General features: G+C 40.2%; 2 protein-coding genes across 2 annotated transcripts in view; both read left to right on the top strand.

Moving 5' to 3' along the window:
* The first annotated feature begins 2 nt into the window (after positions 1 to 2).
* Positions 3 to 5,297, top strand: l2hgdh (L-2-hydroxyglutarate dehydrogenase). Its single transcript, XM_026299199.2, has 10 exons — positions 3 to 141; positions 1,025 to 1,140; positions 1,629 to 1,780; positions 2,332 to 2,463; positions 2,540 to 2,702; positions 2,799 to 2,833; positions 2,902 to 3,069; positions 3,596 to 3,753; positions 3,968 to 4,099; positions 4,403 to 5,297. Exons 1-10 carry the CDS (start codon positions 50 to 52, stop codon positions 4,596 to 4,598), a joined length of 1,344 nt encoding a protein of 447 aa, XP_026154984.1. The 5' UTR covers positions 3 to 49; the 3' UTR covers positions 4,599 to 5,297.
* A 961-nt stretch (positions 5,298 to 6,258) lies between these two features.
* sos2 (son of sevenless homolog 2 (Drosophila)) overlaps positions 6,259 to 19,584 on the top strand; it is a 31,626-nt gene continuing 18,300 nt past the window's right edge. Inside the window, exons 1-4 of the mRNA XM_026298931.2 lie at positions 6,259 to 7,139; positions 18,433 to 18,558; positions 18,783 to 18,914; positions 19,310 to 19,474. Of these exons, the coding sequence (XP_026154716.1) occupies positions 7,035 to 7,139; positions 18,433 to 18,558; positions 18,783 to 18,914; positions 19,310 to 19,474 (528 nt within the window). The 5' untranslated portion in view covers positions 6,259 to 7,034. The remainder of the gene's footprint in view (positions 7,140 to 18,432; positions 18,559 to 18,782; positions 18,915 to 19,309; positions 19,475 to 19,584) is intronic.

Here is a 19,584-nt window from a genome sequence, read left to right as displayed (position 1 = left end):
GTTGTATGATGAAAAAGCGAGTCTGAGCTGCTTTTAAGACGCTGTGACGATGATCCGGACACTTTGCGCTGCGTCTTTTAAAGTTGTTGGCGCAGCGCAGCCGAAACTGCTGACGGACGTTACCAGCAGATACCTGCACAGGTAGGGTGGGAGCGGGCTGCTGTCGTCTGGTTTATGAGGACTGATGTTTTGAATTCATGCTTTAACTTCACTCCCTGACAAACAAGCGGGTGCCTGCTCGAATCTTCACTTTTAATTGATCCAAGCTGCTGCCAAAGACCGTGGACGCCAAGAACCAGATTGCGTAACCTGATCTGCACAGCTCCCCGACTGTTTACTCGCACTGTGGCAGGACTGCTCCATCCACCTCTGCAGAACCTTTTAACTTTGTAGTCTGACTTAATTTCAGTCATTGACGACCTGCTCTTAGGAACCTGTGAAATACAGAAGTTCTAATTATTGTTATATTGATTTATACACAATTAGGTAACTTCTAAAACCAAGCAGATTAAATGTTCTTTAAGTTTAAACAAGAACAGCTGTATGAGGTTTTATACGTTGTGGCAGCTCTGTCTTACTTTACTTATCTAAATGCTTTGTCTTCAAAGTTTCTTTCTAGAAAACACATTAAAATCACATTAAAAACAGTCTCTGAGACTTAAACATTGTGTTCTGTGTCTCTTTGTAAACGCTGCATTATTTGAAGTTCAGCAGTGGGTTGTGATCAGGTTGGATGTGTTTGAGTTGCCCCGGGCTGTTAGATAGAGTCAGTCTTAGGTCTTTAAATGGATTTATTCTGGCATTTCTTGTAGTTACCAACAGCCTGTTAACTACAACACCTGTGTCATAGATTTTCCTATTTATCAGTTTCAAAGGTCCGTTGGTTGCTAAAGTTGGACGTTGAACCACTGACCTAAATGTTCTGCTCTGCTTTCAGCCTTTTGGAACCTGTAAAACCAGTTGTCTATGAATAACCATCTTAAATTCATCCTGCCTGAACGCTCACCCCCTCTCTGTCTTTCAGCACATACGATGTGGCCGTGGTGGGTGCTGGCATCGTGGGCTTGGCCACAGCCCGGGAGCTCATCCTGCGACACCCGTCTCTCAGCTTCGTCCTGCTGGAGAAAGAAAAAGAGCTCGGTAGGTGGAGGTTTGAATGTGGGCGTGGTGATGAAAGAAGAAGTGATCCTAATGAAGAACAACATGTTCTGTGTGTCACAATGATTAAATCCATTTACACTGTGAGTATTTTGCTGTGTTGGCTCAGTGCTCCAGGTCTAGGTGCTAAGTTACACCTAGAATTCAGTGTTATTAGGTGACATTACTCCAATCACAGTCCTGTTATTGTCATGTGTAACATCCTGTTTGACCATATAGTTATTGTTTCACTTCAAACAATGATCTGGAGGCCTAAGACAAAACTAAGGAAACTGTGTCATTTGGAAGTATTTTAAAATATGAATTAAAGAAATCTAATTTGTGTGTAGGCATGACAGCTGTATCAAACTGCTCATCTCACTCTACGATAAAGGAAATAAATGTATTTCCAGCAAACATGTTTCCTTTCAAGTGGAAAACTTGTATATTTGAAGAGTTAATAAAACCTCCTCCTGTTTCTTCTTCACCAGCTGTACACCAGAGTGGGCACAACAGTGGAGTCATTCACAGTGGGATCTACTACACGCCGGGGTCTCTGAAGGCCCGTCTGTGTGTGCGAGGAGCCACTTTAGCCTACGAGTACTGTGAGAAGAAAGGACTTCCTTACAAGAGATGTGGAAAGGTCTGTTCTAACCTGCTAAAACATAAAACAGCAGGTTTACTTTGGACGATGTGCAAGAGGTGCACAGGTGTTGGGATCAAGACATATCCATGTTATATTAGTCCTGAGACTTTTGAATGTTTAGAATACAATGAGGCATTGTCAGTTTGCTGCCTCTATTCAGATAAGTGACTCCCAAACAAAATCTGATTGTTGAAAACCGCATTGACAAAACCGCAAGTGCAAACTTATTTTTAAATTGGAATATTTTGTGGTAAATATTCATTGTTAGTTTAAATTAAGTTCCTGACCGTGGAAGTGTCAGGCTCATATTGCAGAGCCATACTTGGGCCTGTTTTCTGCTGTAGCAAAAATAGTCTTTTCTACACCGAATTTGAAAGATCAGGATGTTCTTTAAGAAGCATTTATTAAAAGAAACCAAAGTTCTCACATGTCTAAACATAAAGACATTTGGTCAGTTTCCAAAGTGTATTGAGATGTAAAACTAGATGTCATATGGATGGTTGCACTGTGTGTATCAGTACTGATCACATGTATTTCTGCATTGGCAGCTTATTGTGGCTGTGGAGCAGGAGGAGATACCAAGACTCAAAGCTCTGCACGAGCGCGGCCTGAAGAACAATGTGCGTGACCTCAGTATCGTTGATTCCAAGGGAATCCGTGAGCGAGAGCCGTACTGCAGGGTAAAACATTTTAAGACTTGTCATCTGCACAATAGAGAAGACAGCAGTGAAGGTTTACAGTACACCATCTTTTCAGGGGATAATGGCTTTGGATTCTCCCTATACCGGCATTGTGGACTGGAGGATGGTGGCTCTCAGGTACGGCGCAGACTTTGTGGAGACAGGTGGCAAAGTGGTAACTGAGTATGAAGTCAGTAACATTTCCACGGTGAGGGAGAGCCCAGCTGGGAGCACTGAAGGTAGAAACAAAAAACACATCCTGTACATCAGTGTGTCAACACACATTCATAGTTACCCATAGTAAAAAATGTGTCTTTTTTCATGTCTGTTTATAGGAATGAAATATCCAATCGCAATTACAGATAAAAAGGTAAAGCTCATACTGTACAGATAAAAGCAGATAGACTGTGCATTGCTGACATTGTATTGTTTTCATAGGGTAATGAGGTGCGCTGCCGTTATGCGCTGACTTGTGGGGGCCTGTACTCAGACCGCCTGTCACAGATATCTGGGTGCAGTCCAGAGCCACGTATCGTCCCCTTTAGAGGAGATTATTTGGTCCTGAAGCCAGAGAAACACTACTTGGTCAAAGGAAATATCTACCCTGTAAGTCTGCTAAAGCACCAGTTGCCCTGCTCTTTACACTGTGTAATCCACACAATTCATAAGTTTCTAATTTAGGCTAAATGTGTTGCCGTTCATGGCGTTTTCAGCTGTCCTTGGTCATTTGGTTGAATATTTGAAAATTAAATATTTTCCTGAGTGAAAGTTCAAGAGGCCAGTAAATCCAAATCTGTGGAATTGTCGACTGAAGCAAAAAGAATTTCATAGCTGGTGAGTTTTGAGTATTGAGTATTAACTATTCTTGTATAAGTGGAATTACTTCAAAAACAGCAGAAGCAGATTTGCAGTTTCAGGTTGTAGGTTTTACTTCATCATCATCATCATCATTACAGGTGGGTGTAGCTAGGAACTGAGGATGTTTACATCCATTGACATGGATCATTGTTAGATTTTACAAGCTCATTGATGCAACTGAGCAAACAGCAGCTCTACTCTTGTATGTTGAAAGTCAGTGACCCTTCTCTAAAAATTAATAGATCCAAGTAATGCAGACTTTCTATTCCTATAGGTCCCTGACCCTCGTTTTCCCTTCCTCGGAGTCCACTTCACCCCACGGATGGATGGAAATATTTGGCTCGGCCCCAATGCAGTCCTGGCCTTCAAAAGAGAGGGTTACAAAATGTTAGACTTTAACATCCGAGACTTTGCAGATGCATTGTCTTTCAGGTACGACATCACACCTTATCTGTGATTTTCTGGTTTATGTAGTTTTCTGGGGCTATTTTGAAAAGTTCATTGTACATGAAGATTGTGATGATTATTAAACCATGAAGAAAGACTTTGTCTTGATGGCTCCACTTTACAGTAGCATTAACACTGATTCTGAAATCATCCAGTTACTGTGTAGTTGTATAAATATTTTCTTTTATGCTGCTTACAGGGGCCTACAGAAGCTGGTGATGAGGAACCTAAGCTATGGGATTGGAGAAATGTACAGAGGGCTTAATATCAGGGCTCAGGTTAAAAACCTGCAGAAATACATCCCTGAAATCTCACCGAGTGATGTGATCAGGTAGACAAGTTACACAAGATTTAAACATGAATGTATTTTCTAGAAATATACATATTTGCTTTTTCAAGTTCGGTTGTGCTTGCAATCACCATCAAATAATGTTTCAAGTCCAGCAAATCAAGTCTGTCTTTTTTTGATGTTTTGTTTGCTTTACCCCTTATTCTATCTCAATGGCAGTGGATCCCCTGGTTTATAGAAATACTTAGCAGTTTACTAGGTGCAAATAACTCTGGAGATCAAGTGTTTTATGTAGTTAACTAAAATACTATCTCAAGTTTTTTTTTACCATGTCATTGTCCCCAGGGGTCCAACAGGAGTTCGGGCTCAGGCTCTTGACCGGAACGGAAACCTTGTGGATGACTTTGTTTTCGATGGCGGGGTTGGGGAGGTGGGCAGTCGGGTGCTTCATGTGCGTAACGCCCCCTCACCAGCAGCCACCTCCTCCCTCGCAATCGCTGAGATGATCGCAGACGAGGTGGAGAGTCGTTTCTCGCTGTAGAGGAGCATGGTGAAGGGAAAAGAGAAGAACAGTCCAGCTTAGGGTCGTCACTACAGTGTTGTGTCAAGCTGTCACTACCTCAGTATCAGTGTCACCAATGAGACATTTCCTTAAAGGTCAAGCCTTAATTCAAAGGGAGCAAGTCACATAACCTTCGGTTAATTGCATTTTTCAGACTGTTCTTTTTTATTAGAGGTGAATATTATTTTATTTACTCCCAAAAATGTTTTTCTGTCTAAAACAAATCATTTCTCTTAGTGAATATGTTAATCATATTCACTATTAATCATATTCGCCTTTAGCTTCATTAACTTTACCATCAGTTTGAAACACACAGCCATGTTAAATTGAATGTAAAGTTAACATTTTAGCTGAGGGATTTTTAAGAATTTAATTTTGATATGAAATTTCTTCTTTTACTGCATTATGTTTTTTTCTCAGCCACCGTATATCTGAGAGTGGTTTGTCTGTGTTTGAATATTTTATATACAAAATGCAGTTTTTTCCATTTGGGGAGGTTTTTTGGTAAACTAAATAAATAAACAAGTTAAAGATGAGATTTTTATAAGTATCCTTAATTTTTACCAAAAGCCATACAAGTAGATGGGTGTCATTTTTTTAATGATGGGCCTCCTTTTGGAAAGAAACTCTTCATGTAACGCACATTTATACCTACAGAATAAACAGTTTACAGAGGAAGCTGGTCTCTGCTTACTTGATTTCACAGTTTTATGCACTGGACAGATTTATCTGCCAAAATAATTTTGATATTAAAATGAATCTGAAATTCTGCCAAGACTAAATATTCTTGTCTTGTGTGTTGTATTTACAGTACCAGTCAAAGGTTTGGACGCACTTTCTCATTCATTTCAATGGTAAAGTGTGTCCAAACCTTTGACTGGTAGTGCACATTAAGACGAACTGAGAATAAAAACTGGTTTTTAGACTTTGAGATCTCATGTATTTCAGCTGGAGTTTGCTAAAACTGGCCACATAATGTTCCTACAAAGAAAATCTCATATTTGATTGCTGTTATTTAAAATTTAACATTTATTTTTTGGGGGATTTTAAAAATGTGAGTTTTAAATATAGGCTGCCTATTCTTTGTTATGTCAGTCAGGGGTGTTTTTTTTTTTAATATTAAAAGCTAAAGAAGGATCTTTGGTACAAATTCACATATGAGGGGACATAATAAACAAGAAAAAACTATTGTGTTTGAATGTGTTCTTTAAACAACAGATAATACTTTAGACTTTTTTTCTTATTTTTTATTTTAGCTTTCTAAATTAAGTACTTATACAATTTGTCCACAGGGAGGCAGAATCTCAGCAACAAACATACTATGAGCTCCAATGTAAGAACAAAATGTGCGTAAATTAGTAAACCAGTTCATTTTAAAGTTTTGTACTGTCAGTACAAATATATTAAATGATTATTATTTAAACAATTTGTGCGTAAATCAATTTGTCTAATAAAATGCATGTAATAATGTTTGGACACTTCACCACAGAAACAGGGAAGTCAACGAGTAAAAGCTGATTTTGTGTCAACTACCACATAACTGAAGATGTTTTTAGCATTAATCACGTGTCTGTGATTCTTCGTTGTAACCAGACAGAAGTCCAGCCTCGTTTCCTCTGTCCAATAAAATGTGAAATTACGCAGCGTGCGCGCATGACAGCGGACGCGCGGCGCACGGAACAGCGGAGTTGGTACGAACATCCTCGACTTCACAAACCAAAAACACCTCGACTGCTCTGCTCACAGATATGCCCCGGACCGGTCGCCGTTTGGGGGGTTTCCGCTGGATGTAGCGAGTGCGATCGTCGCGGGAGAAGATGACTAAATGTGAAGCAAACAGCGCCGGAGAAAGTGTGCCTTGTTTGGAGCTGAACGGGTCGTGTGCCACAACATAAAACTCAGAGCGCACCGAGGCCAGCAGCAGCCCCGTAGCACTGGTTAGCTCGTCGGCTAACGCTAGCCTGCTAACGTTACAGGTGTTTAGGCAGCAAATAACCAAACGCAACTTGGAGCTGTGGTTAGCTGACGACAAGCTGAGCTCCCGTGTTGTGACTTAACACTGTATTTACTGTGCCTGTTATAAGACTTTAGTAAACGACAGGGAGCAAGTATAACACTTAGCAGCATTGTTATTAGCCGTTAGCTTTCGGGTTAGCCGTGTTTACAGCAGCGGCAGGCTAACTAGCCACCAAGCTAGCGAGTTAACTTTCTAGCTACATGTGCTTGTTTTGTTTTCTAGCTGATTTTTCGCCTTTTAGCCCGGGTCGACCCAGACCCACAGCGTGGTTTAGTGATACTCGTCACATTTGCAAGCGAGCAAGTTTAACTTTTTCCGCCGTGCCTGCCCTGGACTGACCCACCCACAAGGACTATCTACCCGGGGCCGATGCTGACAGTTCAGCCCGGATCACGGCGATGCCAGGAGCCGCTACAGCGATGCAGCCCCAGCAGATATACGACTTTTCTAGTGACGAGAACAGTCACAAATGGAGAGGCCTCTTCGTGCAAGCTTTACGAAAGGTAACACACTCATACACACACACACACACACACACACACACACACACACACACCAAGAGACTCATTTGTGTGAGATACAGAGCACTGGATTCATCTGCATGCAGACTTTACTAACACAGGGTTGTTTCAAGCTGCCAAAAAAAAACCCACTATATATACTGTTAGTGTTCTTATCATGCCTTATTCAGGAAAATCTCCCCATTTAATTCACAGTAGCTGCTCCTGGAAATCGGATTAATTAAAAAGATTTCTTGTTCTCTTGGTTATTATTACTGCATTATTACATCTGCCAGTGTTAAAAATACTCTTCTCATCCTCTTTGGCTGTGGACGTGTCTACAGGCTGATTAAGACATCCATCAAGTTCCCCATAAAAACTTTTTCCCACATTATGTTTGAAGAAGTTCAATTCTGGCCAGTTTTCACAGTAACTTGATCTGTTCTTTGGTGTTTCTTACATTTCAGTGTCAACAACTATACTAAGAACTTATACTGTACAGATGTTCCCTTTGAGTTACATACCAGTCCTGGGACGAGAACACACACACACACACACACACTTGTGTGTGTTGCTGCCAACCTCTTTATTTGTTTTTTTATTTGGTCTTAGGGCAAAGATGTTTCATGCTTGCAGAGCAGAGATCATCTGCAGCTGCTTACATGTCAAATTTCCCTCCCTTTTCCTAAGAAGTGCAACTGCATTCGCACAAGTCGAGCTGAAGCTTCTAGTACAGGAAACCTTTGGATTTTATTGTCTTTGGTCAGCAGGACTGGCCCGTATCAGTTCCTTCTTGACTGTCCCTCTCTTTCCCTTTTCTTGCATCATCTTGGCGTCTCCCCCTCATCACCAGGTTTATTTTCTGTTTTCTGACCCTCCCCCTTTCCTCACTCCTTCTGCTCAGACTTGTAAACTCATGACAGTGTAGTACTGACTGCTAACTGAAAACCACAACTAATTGCCGATTACGTTTTACCGTCAACGTCTTGCCTTGCTCTTCCATGAGATCACACATTGTGTTCCCTTCGTATGTTCGTTCTGTGTTCGTCTATATCTTTTTATATGTTTACATGTCCTGATGTGGTTGGAGCTCAAAGGGGCATTGATGGTTTAAGTGAAGGACTGTGATGAGAAAGCTGTGTTGTTGTCAAACAGGACTTTTTAGCTTGGTTTCCATGTTGTTGAGATACTTGTGTTGTGCATTAAGCAACTGTAATATAAGCTCATGATGTAATGGTGCAGTAGGATGGCACTGCAAGCAGTGTTGCTCGCCTTGACCTGCAGGTGTTTTCGGTTCACCCAAGCAGCAGCAGCAAGCCCACTGTGATCTGCACATTTTTACACAGCCAGTTGGGTTTTCTCCAATTACACCTCCCAACATATAACTTACTATTTAATCTTAAGAGTACACTTGTGCAACGTAGAGTCACTAGAGTTGAAACTTCACAGCATCTGGACCTTTTTGGAAAGGGATCTTGTTTTCAAATGCTGCAACATTAAAACAGATGAAAGAGTTTCAGACCAAGTTTGTTTTCACAGCAATAAAGTCCATGTCTGTACCTTGTATAACAGACCTCGCAGCATTACTCACTTTCTGTGCTTTGATGAAGTTGGTTAACAGCCTTTTTTGTTTAAAGTGTAGCAGATCAAGTGTCTACTTTAAATTACCGACACACAAAATCTGTTCATTCCCTTTTGCAGTGGTTCTGGATTTGTGTTAATGCAAAGTAATATTAAAACTATCAACCACCGCCATTACTAACATGTCAGTTTATAAACAGTACTTTGTTCATTTGGTATCTAGTCCTCAACGTTGTATGGCAGCGACTACATCAAACATTGTTATGATGTGGGCTTGTAATGTGTTGATCTCAGTAACACAAATAGTGTAAACCAGCCAGGGAATTAGCCATGAAGCAACATCATGTTCATAAGAAACACAGGCCTTTTTCTGTCAGTTGTCCGTTTCACTGAGCTGGGGTGATGAATCAGGTGAAACTGAGAGAGCAGGTGGTGGGCCGTGGTGCAGCAGTTTCTTTGTCTCAACTTGTTACACAACTGCCGGAGGGAAAGCCTGTCAGAGATTGACGCAAGAGAGGTTTGTTATGGTTCTGACAGACTGTGACTCGCTGTTTTTCACAGCTGTCTACTGGGGCGACGGGGGGGTTTCCTTGTCAGAAAGAGCCATGGTGGATGACTCCACCCCTGAGAATGATTTAGATCATTGTTTATATGCTAGATTAAAGAAAACCTGGTAAAAAGAATGCATTCCTCAGACCTGGAGCAGGGAAGAAACTCAAACAGCTGGTGGTTGATCTCTTTCAGAATTGCCTCATAAATGACACAGGACATTTACTTACATTTGACAAATGACTGTGAAATCATTCTGCTGATAATAGGAATAGAAATCATTCATTGATTCATTGATCAATAGAAAATCTGAATCTGTAGGTTGTGTATCAAACACAAATATCAAACATTTGTTAGTTGCAGCTACTCAAGTGTGAGGGTTTGCTGCTATTTTTATCCTTATCATAAACTGAATAGCTCTGTATTTTAGCCAGATAGAGAATCTGATTTGAAGCTGTCACTCTGGACTCTGAGAAACTGTGCTGGGATTTATTCACTTTTTTTTTTTCCTCAACATTTTGAGCAATAATTAACCCTTTGGGACTCAAAGTGCACTGGTGCATTGATGTTTACCTGGTTTAGTGCACAGTAAACCTTGAATAATCAGCAACGTAATTGATAATGTAATGATTTGTTTCAGCTTTGCATGATGGTATTTAAACAATGCTGTTGTTTTACTTCTAAGAATGCAAGCTTAACTGCACATCTGTAATAATAAGGTGCCTTGTAACGTTGCAGCTGTATGTTTACATTTCACTGTAGCTCCACCGTGGCTTCGAGGTTAAAGGTCCCACCAAGTACCCTGATGGAATATGGCTTGGGACCTTTTGTTGCATGTTTTTTCCTCTTGCCCTGCCATTTTAGAAATTACATAAGAACAGTACTTTATAAAAAGGTTAATAATGTCCACATGGAGCCTTTATTACACTTTGATCAATGGAGCCTGTCTGTTATACCACCAGCACAAAGAAGATATTTATTATGCTGAAGGTAAAGGCATAAAGCTTAAATTTCCAGTCACATGTGCATCTGCCTGTGCCGTTCATGCTCCCTGGGACATTTCTTCATGGACCAGTCTGGTGTTTGTCCCCTGGTCTGCTTGTCCTGGTTATTCTTGATCACTGCAGCTAGTGGCCGGTGCTATGCAGGAGTGTCATTTTGCCCCTGACACGCTGGTGTTAATAATAACTGTGCATTCCCCAGGTCTGCTGTTTCACTGGCATCTAGAGAAAGGCCAGAGCTTTGCTGGGAACATGTTCATTCCATTGCCATGTAGAGTTAATGCAGTTTTGTGCTGCTGAGTTCACAGGGCTTCGCTCTATGAGGCACAGGCCCGCATTTAAAGCTGAGATTGGTCAGGTTACAAGCATGCTTTGTTTTTGTGTGTTTTGCCTCGTTTATGTGCTCAACATCAGCAGGCAGTTAAATTCTGACAGGATGACTTAGCAAAGGGCAAAATGGAGCGCTGAGATTGTGTTTTATTTTAATCAGATGGTTTTGATGCCACTTTTATCCAGGCTACACCAAGATGTTGTCACATCAGAATCACCGTGATTTATTACAGGCCTCCGCTCGACTGCTCTACTGCATCAGGTCCGATCCAAGTGTGATGCAGCTGTGCTTGTCATCTGTACGTAACTTCTCATTTAGTACAGTTAATACACTGATTTATTGAGTTTGACACTCATCCTGACGTGAAGCCCAATGCTGTTATATATTAAGCCAACTGTTAATGTAGTTTGTGAGCACAGTGACACACATCCCTGCAGGAACTGTTTGGTTAAGGAAGTGACACAAATATACGCAGGTGAACTCATCCCTACAGCCTCTTTCACCTGATTTCATTTTCACTTTGTTTTCTTGATTTCTTCAATAAAACACAGCGTGCACAAATACTTGAATATGATAAAAGTCCAGAAACTCCCTCTAATTCAGTCGCAAGTTTCATCAGCCAAAAAGGGCAGAAATGCTAAAAATAAATGCAGGGGGTCAGTGACAAAATTAGATGTACTTTCTTTTTGAAACTAACTAAAGGAAAAGACCAGAGACACTGGTTTCATGAATTGCTGTCTGTTCCAATAACCGTCAGAAGCAGAAGCCGGTCCAGACAAGTTCATATAAGTTTATGTGTGAGATTATTTTTAGCACCTTATCTGTCTCATCTTTAATCTGTTGTCGCACTGGATAACTTTCACTGTTTGAAGGTGACTAACTTGCTGACCTGAAGTCACTCTGCTGTGTGCTAACACTGAAACTACATTTGGTGCATTCACAGACTGCTGCATTAGTGAAATACCAATATTGCCGCTGCAAGCCATTAAGTGGCATTCCTGTATAATGACTATATACCGAGGTTGTAAGTTCACTACCGAATGCAGTTTTCATTTATTGTTTTATTTTTCTACAGTCGGTAGTAAATCGAAAATACTACAGTACTTTATACTACATTTTTGACACGTTAGAGACAAAATGATTATCAGAGAAAGTCAGTATTCATTAGTTGCAGTCCTAATACTCCTTCATTCGTATGTTTTTACCCTAAAAAGTAAAACACTGGTTTGGTGAGTGGCCTCAGCATTTAACTAGTTGCTATTTGGCTGTTAATTTCTGCCTGTCTGTGGATGTTTCTCTGGTTTAATGCAAAAAAGTCAAAGCAATAAATACAAAGGAAGTACAGCAGGCAGTGACGATTAGAGCTTAACAGATACCATCTTCTTCTTTCAACACTGAATAATGTGGATTTGTCTGAGGGATGAGCGTTGTGTGTTCGGATGCTCCTGGTAAAAGGGGCAAAAGTATTGTACTGATTAATACACAGTTTCCCAGAATATTGAGTATTGAATCAGGCCTGTGAGCAGCAGTTTGTTCTCAGATGAAGTTCAGACCCAGGATGGGTGGATGCTGGCAGGCAGGGGTCACTGGGTCAGGTCAGACTGAGGTCACAGCGAGGCCACGTGCTGTCGACAGCACATCCACTAGCTATTGTCTTCATGATGTGAATGTGAGGGTGGCAAGATAAATGTCATGGGACGGCTGTGTGTGTTTATGGTTGCAAATTTCTTTATTGTGTATTTAATGTGTGCCAGTGTATGTTTGCTATAAACTGGTACATATGTTTTTATTTTCTGTTGGGGTGTCCAAATAATTATCTCTGTTTGTCTCTTTGTCTTTGAGTGTGTGTGCGTGCGTGCGTGCGTGCATGCGTGTGAGTGCGTGTGAGTGTGTGTGTGTGAGTGTGTGCGCCTGTTGTCTCAGGGTTGATCTCTGCCCTATGGTTCCCCAGACAGTCTGGTTGTAATGGCAGATGATGTCATGGCATGAATCACAAGCAGTGACACATGCTCGGGTATAATAACAAGCCCCTACCTCCACACGCACACGCACACACACGGTCACATTACCTGCAACCTGAGCCTGATGCAGCCCCGTATACACAGCCAGGAGATTAATCAATTAAATTAGAAATGTTAACCCTGTATTAACACCATCCAGCCTTTATTATTGCCTCCATCCTCTCTGTTCTGCTGCCACTAGCACACACAGAAACACCTCATCATTCTGTGTGTTACACTTCAGATGTGCATGATGTTTTTTATACTACACAAAATTCAGGAGTGTGGTTCCCTCTGGTGTAACAGGATGACCTGCATCTCTGTACTGTACATACTACACATACTGCTCAGATTTGAACTACTACTTCATGTTTGGCAGCTCCGTAGTACTTGTACTTCACAGCAACGGTTTTGTCAGTTTCCATTTTTCTGCTGTTTTCCACTTTTAATGATGTTGCATTTTGGGGTAATAAAATCTTATTTTGCGGTGAAATGTCTGTGGTTTGGATATTTGGATGAAAATGCTGTGTGCGCTTTTCCACTTCAGCTCTTACATTTTTCCCTGTAACTTTCACTTATAAGCTGCACAGTTCCCTCCATTGTTGTGATGTGTTGTGTTGCAATGTCATGTTTAAAATACTGTGTCAATATAGAGTATTTCACTTAATCAGTTTTTGTACAGTGTCAGAAAATAGTCAGAGCAGGCATTGCAATTGATTATGTCTAATTATCAATCAGAAAAGAATATTCCACTAATTGTGTAGGTTGCTTGAAAGTAAAAACCCATATCATTCTGTGGTTTCAGCTTTCATAGTGTGATAATTTAAACATATTTTCACTCTTTCAACCGGTTTTTGCTGGGTTTTAAATTGTTGGTCTGTCAAAAGGATGTTCAAACATCTTCCACTATGAATATGTGATGGACATTTTTTACTATTCTGTGACCTTTTATAGACTAAACAATTCAACAAATTCATCAGTTCGATGAGAAAATTATCTGCAGGTTATTTAGTCGTAACATATTGCAGCCCTGCGTTGATGATTCACATTTCCTGCTATAACTAAACAGGACAGTTAAACAATATCAGAATTTGTGTCAACAAATCATGATTTTCCAATTAATCAATGAATTTAGTTTCTTCAGTAATCAGTTTTTTAATTTTTCAGTATTTTGTCACACATTGTACAGTTTGATGTCCTCTCTCTGTAAGCCCAAAGATACTCTGATCTCTGTCATGTTCAACAAAAAGCAAACAGCAATCCTCACATTTCAGTAGCTGGAAGGAAATATTTGAAAAAGGACAGTTATTTGACTAAAAAACTAGTGAATAGTAAAATTAATTAGCTAATTGTTTTAGTTTAATGATGCTACTGTGCTGCTGATTCCCAGGACAATGGCATTTATACATTCATGGATGAGCTTTTGTTAATTATACTGAAGTACCCGTGTAGTGTGTGTATTTATGTGGTCTATTGTTTGTGTTTTGGATACGTGGATGCACTTAATGGTCCTCCAAGATGCTGTGGATAAAAGCTTGATTTTTTTTAAATTTTTTTCCTGGTAGTAGTTTTGTCTCCTTTGTGAATCCTGTTTTCCCCTCCCTGGGCTTCAGCTCTGCTCCAGTCTGTGTGTGCAGTACAAACCTGCTGCTGCCGCCTCCTCGTCCACGCACATCAATACCTCTCAGTCTGCTGCTATGATCTGCTCCCCCCGGGGGCTTCGCTCTGTGTCGGTGGAGAACAAGGCAGAGGGGGGGGTGGACGAGGGAAAGTGAGAGTGAGCGAGCGCTGGGACTTCCTGTACGCTAGCTTTCCCCTCCTTAATGGAGCTGACCCATGAAACTGAACACCTGGACCTGGCACAGGAGGGTGTGCATGAAAGCTCACATAAAATCAGGCTTATTGCAGTGGGAAATTAACTGTTGAATAATTATCTATCTATCTAGATTTTATTTATATATATATATATGAGAAACAGACAAAATAAAAACATTGAAATAGCTAAAGTTCACCAACAAATGTAAAATTCAGTATGAGACCATTAAATATTTGTGATTCTTGCTTCAAAAACGAGCAGAACAATTATTTGTTGATTCCAAATATTTGCTGATTACTCAGTCTGATTGTGTTTCTGACAAATGGCATGTATTTTCTGTTAACTGTACATTTAACATTGTGGAAAATATGGCAAATCAATTAGAAGGACTGCTCAAAGATAATATTTAATTTACTCACAATTACTAGAATTATCCAAAAACATGTGTTTATTCATTAAACTTTGTCAGTTGTCAGATTTGTAAAGATTTGATGCTATAAAATGACCTGTGTTGTAACCAGAGCTGAAACAGTGATTTGATTAAGTCGCTTGGGCGACAGAAATTTTTCAAATTGATGTCGTTTGGGTGCTGAATATTGTGGGGACCAACTTTCCGAATCTTCTGACATTTTATACACTGAAAGGTGTGTAAAATTTCTTACTTTGGTTACACTAATATAGAACAGAATAGTTTTTTTGTGCTTGATAAATGACAATTAATGGATTATCAAAGTTGTTGTTTTGTGTATTGGTTAACTGATTGAATAATGTGTTGATTGATTAAATCATTTCAGTACTAGACATTGCTACTTTCCACTGGAAAAAGCTTATGACGTGTGATAATTTGACATTTACAGCGATTTCCCGGTCGAATCTCTTGTCTTGAGGTTAGTTGAGTCGGTGTACGTTCAGGGTTGCAAAGATGTTTTGCATTGAAAAGTTCTTTTTCCTATCATGGGAAACCCAGTGCCTCTTGTCTCTCATGTTCTGACCTGAGAACTTTTCAAATTCAGGAGTTCCCCTGCTGTTTTTCCACTCGATTGCTTTCACTTTGCTTGCATTTACTGCAGCACCCGCCGCCAACTATATTAGACCATGTTACATCCATCACCCATTAGGATCAAATTGCAGTTGTACTGTTAAATATACCAAGCTGCAGTCATACCTGCACATGGACCTGGTCTGTTTTCACTCCTCAGTTTGGCCTTCATCATCACTCAGAACTGCCAGATTAACTGAGTCCAGAGAGGATCACTTAAAGTGTCATTTCAAACCAAACATTCAGACAGTTGCACTGATTTGGAAATGCTTCCCATAACCAGTTTATTTACTTTAAATCAGGTAGAGCTGCAGCTGACGATTACTGAGTCCAAACTGATGTACATAAATGTCTCGTCTTGCCTGGAGCAACAGTTCAAAACCCCAAATTATTTAGATTGTATTGAGAAAATATTCACATTTTTACTAAAATATCTTAAATGAAAAGTTGATTTTTCAGAGTGCTTTAAAAAAATGACTTCAGAAATCAGTAGAGAATGAAAATTGTTGCAGATTCATTTTCTATTAGCTGACTAATTGTTTCAGCCTGACAAGGACTAAACAAATAACAGGACTTTCATGTGTTGACAGATGGATCCAGCAGTTACTGCAGCAGGTCATTCTCTACCTTGACATCATTGTTACACTTGCATGCATTGTATTGAAGTTCACTTTCTATTATGTTTATATTCAAATCGCAACCAATTTTGTGTATTTGTGTTGCTTTGTGTCCCATCCTGACATTGTTGGAGATAGACGACACTTGTTGGATGTGGGCCTCTCAGAAACAGCCCAACTATTCTGTGAATGGAATCAGGGGAAACCCCCGTAGTTTCAGTGTGGTGACTCACAGCTCCTGGTGTCCTGTGGAATTTGGTCAAGTGCCTATTTGTGGTTGAGAGGATATATCTCATAATCTACTTCTGCTTTGATATATATTTTTTTTCCAAATAGATTTTCAACTTGCAGCTTATTTAAAACGGCTAGGTCTTGTGAGCGTGCATCAAAACAGAAATGACGTACAGGAGCATAAACAAAGCCAAGTTGTGGCTTCAAATTTTCCAGTGCTTCTTGTTTAAAAAGTCTCTGAATGTTGTTAATGAATCAGAATGTGAATCCACAACAGATTTAGGCGAAGAGTCTTTTATAATCACCCTGCTCTGACTTTTCTACCCCTCCCTTTTTCTTCTATTTGTGATTTTATCTAAAGCAAATGAACTCAAACTTCATACAGAGGGGAAATCCTGCATGTCCCTGCATCTCTGTTAAGTCAGAGCACAAGAATGCCTGAAGGCCGGTCTGTGTTGACCTTTTAACGCTCTTCACATTCCTTAATCTGGGGGTAATGTTTTGTCATCATAACGCCCCTCTTTAGTATATGCTAGGGTAATTCCATCACCAGCATGTGAACAGTCCAAGCTTCTGTGAGTCAGTGTAAATGTGAGTCTCTCTCTTTTTTCTTTTTTTTTTATCCACATCTTTTCTCTTTCATTCGCTCCTACAGTTTTTCTTCCTTCCCTCTAAGTCTGCTTTGGGTGCTATAATAATATCTTAACTGACAGCATTCCAGCAAGAGGGCACGGCCCAAATGACAACTACTTCTGGGCGGATGGAGGGTGGTTGGAGGGGTATTCTTCTCTTTTCAGTTGTAGGTCTAGTGAAGCCGCACCTTCTCTGCTAAAAACACACCATCTCCCAGGCTGGTTCCACCCACACAGGTCCCATTAATGAGGAAACCCAGATGACTTAATAAATCAGCAGAAAAGAGCTTTAAATCCCTTTTCTTCTCCCCCTTTTATGTGGAGGATATTGATTGACAGGCTTGTTGCATTGAATTGTGTAGCAGTGTTTTTCAGCCTAATTTGAGACCAAAAAAATGTTCTTGATGGAAATTCTGGCATTTGTCTGTTGTGTTTGGATTCTACAGAAGATGCCTGTGGATTTGTGTGCTGCACCCTCACAAATGGCAAATACTGCAGACAAATCATTGCAGTTGCATGATTTTAATTGATTTTCCACCACTGATTCATTTTAGTACATTGAAACTTTTAGTTTTGTAAACTTTGTCCTTGTGGTGCGTTCAGGGACACACATCCAAGAAACTTCCCACTGCTGAAAAGTGTTGCATCACAAATTATGTCTTTACAAGATCAGACCCAGAAGCTACAATTTACAAATAGTGAATTCTGTTTTCTTGCTTCAGTGTTAAACAGAAACATGTTTATCTCAAATGTACCATAGTGTTCAGAAATTATGCAGTTTTGTGAATATAGTACCTTGTGGAGCTGCAGAGCACTACAAACACATCCCTCATCAGTGATGTTAGATCATGAGCAAGGCAGAAAAAGTAATAAATGAAACCTCAGCCACATTCTTTGGAAATGTAAACAAGGTTTTTACCAGCAGGAATCCAAACACACACCTCCTGCTATGATACCGCTCTGCTAACTGCAACAAACTACAAGCAGTTTCATATAATGTGGAGAGAAAGGAAAAGCATTTCGTATAAAACTGCCTTTCGACTGTCTGACTATTTGAAAGCAGCAGCAGCAAAGATGTGTTACTAAATGTTCCCTTCAGTAAAAAGTGTGTAGGTCAACGACTCCACAGATTAAAGAAAAACTCACCACGATGAACAATCAATCTGACATTAAAATCACTAAGAAATAAAGTGATCTAACAAAGAGTCTGCTATGGAAAAATAACCAGCTATAATGAATGTGTGATTTGTAGTTAATGGACTGAAACTGAACAACTGCAAATATAACCCCCCAGGACCAAGGAAATGTGTGTGTGTTTTCAGTCATTGTCTGTACTTGCTGTCTTGACGTCATTAAATGTCACGTGAGCATAATTGAGGTGCATCACGACAGGTTTTACAATGTGTTTCACATTCATACAGTTTGACAGTACATTACTTTCAGAGAAGACGAAAGCCTCCAAAATTTCAAATTAAAACCTCTTTTTCTCTTGGTCTCAGGTACAGAAGCAGGTCCATCCAAACCTCATGGCGAAGGAAGATGCCCTGCAGCACATCGAGGAGCTGATCCTGCAGCTGCTCAACATGCTGTGTGTGGCCCAGCCTCGCTCTGTGCAGGATGTGGAGGTAAGGCTGTTTCTATGTGACACACAAACTTGTGATAATTTGTGAAATTGATGAAAAGCATAGGAAATGAAGATGATTCAGGAATCGTAACTCATCCTGATTATTTTTCCCCACTTCTACACCCAAATTATTCCACTTAGTGATGTGCTAGCACATGTTTCCTAAGACACACAACTAGTTAATTTATTAAGCCTTAAGAGAAAAATAACTTTCCCTCTTACCAGGAACGTGTCCAGAAAACCTTTCCCCACCCTATAGATAAGTGGGCGATCGCTGACGCCCAGTCAGCTATCGAGAAACGCAAGAGGAGGAACCCCTTACTTCTCCCTGTGGACAAGATACACCCACTGCTTAAGGTAAAGACTCCAGAGGAGCCACACGAAGCTTGACACTTTGAAATGATGCTTTGATGATTTTTGTTTCTAACAACTTTGTAATTATTTAGCTTTGTAAAAATGTCATCATTTTGTCCCAATAAAGTGTATAGATGATCATTTTTCACATTCTTATGACACAGAGTTGACACTGATGTGAGTTTTCCCGAAAGTTTCTGCAGTTGCTGGGAAATGTGTATAATCCAATTTAGTGTGCTGTTTTGACAGCTTGATTCAGACTAATTAAATTGCCCTGAACTGACCTGGGCCTTTACGCAGTTCAGGTTCAGGCAGACACTACAAATAAGTCTGAACTGCTGACTCCCCCCTGTGTAATAACTAATGCATTTTTATCCTGCTGTTCTTTTTTTCAACAGGAGGTTTTAGGCTATAAGGTGGACTACCATGTTTCCCTGTACATCGTGGCTGTTCTTGAATACATATCGGCAGACATACTGAAACTGGCAGGAAATTATGTTGGTAACATTCGGCACTATGAAATCAGCCAGCAGGACATTAAGGTGTCCATGTGCGCAGACAAGGTGAGTATTTGTGTGTTAATCCCACCAGCTCCTTGTTTATTAGATGTAGTTTTTGAGCAGACTATGAAAACTTAATTTGGAAAACACAATGACGGAATTTCAAGTCACTG

This window comes from Mastacembelus armatus, chromosome 22 (genome assembly GCF_900324485.2).
Source record: "Mastacembelus armatus chromosome 22, fMasArm1.2, whole genome shotgun sequence".
NCBI classification, from domain to species: domain Eukaryota; kingdom Metazoa; phylum Chordata; class Actinopteri; order Synbranchiformes; family Mastacembelidae; genus Mastacembelus; species Mastacembelus armatus.
The sequence above is the reverse complement of the archived record's forward strand: the minus strand, read 5'-3'. Positions and strand labels throughout refer to the sequence as shown.